The 7,085-nt window shown below is 47.0% G+C and overlaps 1 protein-coding gene across 1 annotated transcript in view; it reads right to left on the reverse strand.

The window, feature by feature from the left end:
- Positions 1-404: 404 nt before the first annotated feature.
- CDHR5 (cadherin related family member 5) overlaps positions 405-7,085 on the reverse strand; it is a gene marked incomplete at its 3' end in the record, with an annotated part of 29,969 nt that continues 23,288 nt past the window's right edge. Inside the window, 3 exon segments of the mRNA XM_015410677.1 lie at positions 405-521; positions 3,241-3,447; positions 5,753-5,850. Coding sequence (XP_015266163.1) covers positions 405-521; positions 3,241-3,447; positions 5,753-5,850 — 422 coding nt within the window.

The following is a 7,085-nucleotide window of genomic DNA, read 5'->3' on the forward strand; positions in this document are numbered from 1 at the left end:
TCATTTGCATAACTCATTTGCATATGCCACACCCCGTGACATCACCGGACGTATGTCAGAAGGCAACACCCACCGCTCAGGCTCCACTGGACTGTTTTGGATTGCTAGCTATTGGGGGGGGGGACGTGCAGATCTGTCCTTGCAGAGGAGGGAGAGCTTGTACCTGAATAAAACATGGTCTTAAAGGTGGCACTGGACTGTTTTAGGCGGGAGGGGGGCTCTGCAACTTACCTGCCTGCTTCTTGCTCAGACTGAGGGCTGCAGGGAGCAGGGGGTGGGGTTTGTTGCATGTGCCCGCCCCCTGGGCTCTTTCCTGCCGGAGCTCCGCTCCTGTGCGCTCCTCCAGGAAATGACCCCTGAGAAGAACTAATATAGCAATCGTAGTTTGGAGACAGATGACTTACCAAAAGTGTTATGGTGGAGGCTGAGCTCAGAACCACGGCAGTCAGGAGGAATCCATCTTGGCTAACGGTAAAATCTGTGCTATTTTGGATTTGGTATGTGACATCAGGGTTGACTTTCTAAAAATGGGGAATAGAAATCTAAATTAGGCATTAATCAAGCAAATGACCTTCAAAAGTCAGCTCTCCTGCTCTCTCGACGTTCTTGTCATGTTGGAGCAACATCCTAGGTGTGGGGCTTGACTGCTTGTATGAACTGTCCATCATTGTCAATACTTCCAAAACATTTCAGCTTGATAAACCAGCTGAGATACTGGAAGCCCCATATTTGGAGCTTCTTGCAGTTTCGTGTGTCCAATGTGTGTGGTCACAGTTAGGGCTAGGATGATATCGCTGTCCTAGCAATAATATTACTGGGTTGCAGAGTGTTTGTCTATATTTCTCTTTTCAATCCTCATTCTGGAAAGGCTGTTAATATTGCCACACCAGTCTTTCCATTCATCTGGCAATCCATAATTAGTAAAGTAAAGGTAAAGGTTCCCTTTGCTCGAAAGCCAGTTGAATCCGACTCTAGGGTTGCGGTGCTCATCTCCGTTTCAAAGCCGAAGAGCCAGCGCTGTCCGAAAACTTTTCCGTGGTCATGTGGCCGGCATGGCTAAACACCAAGGCGCACGGAACGCTGTTACCTTCCCACCGAAGTGGTACCTATTTATCTACTTGCAATTTCTTGCTTTCGAACTGCTAGGTTGGCAGGAGAATCCATAATTACACCATTTCAAAAAAATTTTGCAAAAAGAAAACTTCAGGATAGTCCATGGAAACATTATTGATAGAAAAAGGTTACAGACATATTTCAGTACATAAAGGAACTTCTCACAAAATATTTTCGAATGGATTTCTTTGCAATAGACTGATAGATCTATGTGCCTTTGCACAATGCACTGCAGAGTGTTCAGGTCAGATGTATATGTTGCTTTTGCCCTTCACCACAGGGGTTGGGAGTGGGGGCTGGTTTTGTAGGCAGTCCGCAGAGGAGAGAGCCCTTATGTGGCCAAATGGGCCCAAACTAGAGGGGGCTGAAAGCTGCTTTAAAAGGAGGCATTGCCCCACCCCCAGCTGTGGCATCCACCCTCCCTCTGTATAGTACAGTGGGTTGAATCTGTTTACCTTTGGCATCCAAGAAGGATTTTTTTTAAACCTCTTGAATCTGATTCAGAGTTGATTCAGAGTTAGTATTTCACCTACTTCATTCTACAGATCAGAGGAAGGGCTTGTTAGGACTCGAGTGGGTCAGTGATGTGAATTGATTTTCTTGGTCACAAATGATGGTTGCAGCATGTGCTGAACAGTTTGTCTAAAACCAGTAATTTGGATGGCCACCTTGAGGCATCCATTTAAAGGTGAAGGGGATGTTCCTCAGACCAGGATCTTGGGACTAATGTGGCTACAGAAACTAGGACAGGGTATCATTGGGCTTTCATGGTCCATGACCCAAAGATCTTGTATCTAGGGAGAAAAGATTTGCCAGGTTCTCCTCAAGCAGTAGTTAGTGCTTGGCGAGAAAGAGGCTTGGAGTCAGGGATCCCGATCAGACGGGTTTCTAGATCCACACCAGGCACTCAGACCTGGAGGATTTAAAGGTCATGACCAGACAGCAACATCTGGGAAATGGGCCTGTTCCGTGAGCATCCCGTACTTGGGAGCCGTACTTAAAAGATACTAGTTAAAATCTGGAGTTTTCGCTTCCCAACGGGCCAATTGCGGACTTTCCCCCGTCTGATCATTCCAGTGTGCAATTCTCCCATCGGGATGGTCTGATCTCAGCGGGTGCCATTAAGAAAAATTCTTAGCGATATGCGCATAAACGTGTAAACGTGCAACAGCTGCAGAGTTCCGCTCAAACATTCCGGGCAATTTCATGCCTCTAAACGGCCCATGAATTTTATGAAGTGCACTAATTAAAAAGGTACCTAGAGAGAGGTACCACTGGCGGTGCTTTAACCATTCAACTCTGCGTATGCGTGGAAAAACAAGTACACATTGAGGCGCGGATGCGCATGCGCGAACATAATTTAAAAAAAAAAACCCTGACCACATGGCTCCTTCAGGTGGATGCCATCTAGACAACCCACCACAGAGTATGCGTGCAGTAAGGGGAGCTGTCTAGTGACGTCTAGTGACGCAACGCCGGATAAAAAAGATCGGGATCAAATTAGAGCCGGGCCAATTGTGGTATTAAGTGTCCGTCTGAATGCACCCAGGGTGACTTTTCCAGATGTTTTGGGATGCCTACATAGAGGGGACCAGTGTTCCCTCTAAGCTGAGTTCGTGTGAGCTAGCTCACAGTTTTTTAGCCTCCGGCTCATACACTTTTGTCTTAGCTCAGGAAGGATGGCTCCAGAGCAGACTTATTCACGCAGCAGCCAAATCGCTTGCTCACAACTTTAATGTCAGTAGCTCACAAAGTAGAATTTTTGCTCACAAGACTCCACAGCTTAGAGGGAACATTGGAAGGGATCGGACTCCTCTGTACCCTGTGTAGGGTATTCACACTATATTTGAGTTATATTATCAGTTGCTGCCAGATGCAGATCTTTCTTGTATTTAATAAAACTGTAGTCCATTTGATACCCAATACCTGTGTTGACTCTATTCATGCCATGTCTTTCAGCAATCAGGATTTGCAGATTTGTATAAGTACAGATATAAACGTAGAATCAGGTCAGGTGGACGGGATCCAAAGATCACAATAAACCCTCTAAAAATGGATTCTCCATTTATGATCATTATTATTAATGGCTCCATCCCTGTGATATCTGACATTTCTTTAATTCCTTACGTCTGGAAAGTCTTCATCAGCAGCAAAGATCCGCAGGGGTCTCAAAGGTATTTCAGCATCCATTACCAGACTGTAAATAGGTTGGTCCACAGGCACTGTTCCTAAGTAAGCAGTCTTCTCAAACTGGGGCTTGTAGTCATTTCTACGCACAATACTGATTTCCACCACCGTTTGGGAATATCTGAATGGATTATTAGCTTGGGAGGCCTGGAGAAAGAGAGAGTGAAAGGCTCATATACAGTCATCCTTCTTACAGAGTGACTTTGTGGAAGAAAAATGTTGAGATTCTTTTTAATAGATGCTTAAGAGCTGGAATTAGAGGGTTTACTCTTCCCTGTGACAGTGACGTTTAAGCTACAACCTTGTAGAATGCTTCAGCCTTTTAATACTCTTTAATACTCGGCCGATTTGGCCATGTGGAACCATGGCACGATTACCTTGAGACTAGATTATTGTAATGCTCTCTTGTAGTCAACTGGGGCACTCCAGCTGGTATAGAATGCCACAGCTCAATTACTATCAGGATGTAGGCAGAGTATGCATATTACACCCATTCTGCAGTCACTCCGTTGGTTAACTATCCGTTAACGGGTTCAACTCAAGGTACTGGTTATCACATGCAAAGCCCTTCATGGACTTCTGCAGGACCTCCATTCCTGTGTTTCTCCATGACAACTTCACTAATCTGAGCAAAAGCTGTTTGAAAGTGCTACCCTGCAAATGGGTAGGATCGACAGCTACCCAAACATGTGCCTTCTCTGTTGTGGTTCCCACCTTGTAGAATAGCCTGCCTTAGAAGGTCAGGAAAGCTCACACTTCTATTGTCCTATTGGAATAGTTCAGGAAGGCACTTTTACAAAGGGAACAGGGTTGTGGTCTATTCCGCTGTTTATTGTATGCATCATCTTGCTGTTGCTGCATTGTCTTTGACTTCTGTAATTCCATTTTTGCATGGTCTATCATGTGTCTGACAATTTTTTTGCATTTTTAATTTTTTTTGGGGGGTGACTCCAATTCTATTGCATGGTCCATGGGTGTTTCACACTATCTGATTACATGATTTTATACTGTGCAATCCGCCTTGAGTCTCAGCAACAAAGACAGGATATAAATACATGAACAAGTAAGCAGCTCAAGTATGCCACAAAGATTACGTAGACTCAGGGCTATTTTTGGGCAGGAACGTTACGTAGACTCAGGGCTATTTTGGGGCAGGAAGGCACAGGAACGGAGTTCCGGCTGGCTTCAGAGTTGCCCACACCCTCTACAGCCAAAACCTCTGCATGCGTGGCTACAGAGGGAAGGCCTGGAGAGTGACCCCCCCCAGCAACTCTGAGGCGGGGGGCCAGGGGGTCGTGGAAGGATCGGGGAGGCATTTAAATGCCTCCCTGTGCCTTCCCAGGCCTGTCCAAGGGCCGGCTTGCCCGGGCACCTGGGCAAGCCAAGGGAAGGCATGGGGTGTGGCCTGATATGCTAATGAGCTTCTGCTGTTGGGTGTGGCCTATTATGCTAATGAGTTCCTGCTGGGCTTTTTCTACCAAAAAAAGCCCTGTTTTAGTACAGAGGTAGTTTGCATTTACACTAGTTATTTCCCCGGGGATATGGCCCAGGGAAAACTGCTACCATTTGCACACTTCCAAACTTTGTTGTAGGAAAGCAAGTTCCTAAACAAAGAGGCCACTTCCTTAGAAGTAGATGTGGGGGCTGGGAATGTTTTCAGTCTTTCCCTCAAAACAGCTGGCTAGAGCCCATTTGAGCCAGCAGATCTTCTCCCAAGGAAGGATTTAGAATCAGGTGGATGGGAAGGATTCCAGCCTGGCATTGCAAGTATTTGACTTATGGCAATTGATGGCTGTCATAAGATGCTCAGAGGTACAGGAACGGGATGTGATCTTAATTTGCATGTCTTTTCATTTAGATAGTTGTGCAGCATACTGGTACAAGGCAACTGATATGACAAAAGTCAGGATTGCTAGCCATTTCAGCAAGGTTCTGTGGGAGTAGCTCCAGGTTCCAGTATCCAGGGCTATTTTTGGGCAGGAACGCACAGGAACGGAGTTCCGGCTGGCTCCCAAGTTGGCCACGCCCAGCAGGAACTCATTAGCATAATAGGCCACACCCAACAGCAGAAACTCATTAGGATTGGCTACATTAGGGGTGTGTGGCCTAACATGCAAGGGGTTCCTCCTACAAAAAAAGCTCTGGGTTTTGACGACAAACAAGGTAAACAGAATAAGAAGCAAAAGGTGGGTGTGGCTGGATGAGCACACTTCTGGTAACATGGGGGGTGCGGCCTAATGTGCTAATGAGCTGTGCTGTCAGGGGTGTGGCCTAATATGCTAATGAGTTTCTGCTGTTGGGTGTGGCCTATTAGGCTAATGAGTTCCTGCTGGGCTTTTTCTACAAAAAGAGCCCTGCCTGTATCTATGTTTCAGGACAAATGGATACATGTCATTTTGCACCACCCTTCTCCTGTGGAGCCACTGGATACTGCGATTATCAAAAGACTTACCATGACATACAACAGAAATGTTCTTAGAGTGTTTACAGGCTTGTTCATTGTTATGTTCCCAGTATCTCTGTTTACTGAGAATGTGTCATTGTCGTTTCCTAAGAAAAAAAAAAGAGGATGTAACTACTTAGCATTTGTGATGACCACAAGAAAGAGTGTAATGAAGGTACTGCGCTGTGATATTGAGGTTGCCAGCTCTGGGTTGGGAGATTCCTGAAATTTGGGGGATGGAGTCTGGGTATGGCAGAGTTTGGGGCAGCGAGGCACGCCAGCAGTATATTGTTGTTGTTGTTCAGTCACACAGTCGAGTCCGACTCTTCGCGAACCCATGGACCAGACCACGCCAGGCCTTCCTGTCTTCTGCCGTCCTCTGAAGTTGGCTCAACTTCATGTTCGTTACATCTATGACACTGTCTAACCATCTCATCCTTTGCCATCCCCGTCTTCTTTGACCTTCAGTCTTTCCCAGCATCAGGGTCTTCTCCAGTGAGTGCTCCCTTCTCATTTGGTGGCCAAAGTATTTGAACTTCAGTTTCATTATCTGGCCTTCCAGGGAACAGTCAGGGTTGATTTCTTTTAGGATTGACTGATTTGATCTTCTTGAAGTCCAAGGGACTCTCAAGAGTCTTCTCCAGCACCATAGTTCAAAAGAATCTATTCTTCGGCGCTCGGCCTTCCTTATAGTCCAACTCTCGCAGCCATACATGACAACTGGGAATACCATTGCTTTGACCATGCGGACTTTTGTTGGCAGGGTGGCAGGTATATTATGCCCTAGCGATGGTTCTCCGGGGGAACTGATCTCTGTCGCTCGGAGATCAGTGGTAATTCGGGGAGATCTCCGGCCACCCCCTAGCAGCTGGCAACTCTATGGGATATGCAGTTGTCATGCTACTGGACTTTGGAACTGAAGGGGGATTCCAGGACTGGGCCATGTAAAGTTTCAGGCTCCACTGGGACCCTAAAGCTACAGGGCCAATTGTAGCTATGGACTGACAGCTCAGAGGGTAAACCAGACAACATTTTAAGAGACCTATCCAGGGAATCTGGGATCTGAAGGCCGGAGCTGGAAATGTGGAGCAGGATTAGGGAGATGGGGGGGTGGGGAGTCAGAAGAGCTGGAGCAGCAGCTCGGCACAACCACAATACTTGTGGGTGGGGGATAGAGGCCAGGGGTCATTTCCTGCAGGAGCACACAGGAGCGGAGTTCCGGCAGTAAAGAGCCCAGGGGGCGGGCACATGCAACAAGCCCCACCCCCTGCTCCCAGCAGCCCTCAGTCAGAGCAAGAAGCAGCCAGGAAAGTTGCAGAGCCCCCCCCCCCCGCAGCCCTGG

This window comes from Gekko japonicus, unplaced genomic scaffold (assembly GCF_001447785.1).
Source record: "Gekko japonicus isolate JY-2015 unplaced genomic scaffold, Gekko_japonicus_V1.1 scaffold5607, whole genome shotgun sequence".
In the NCBI taxonomy this organism is placed as follows: Eukaryota; Metazoa; Chordata; class Lepidosauria; order Squamata; family Gekkonidae; genus Gekko; species Gekko japonicus.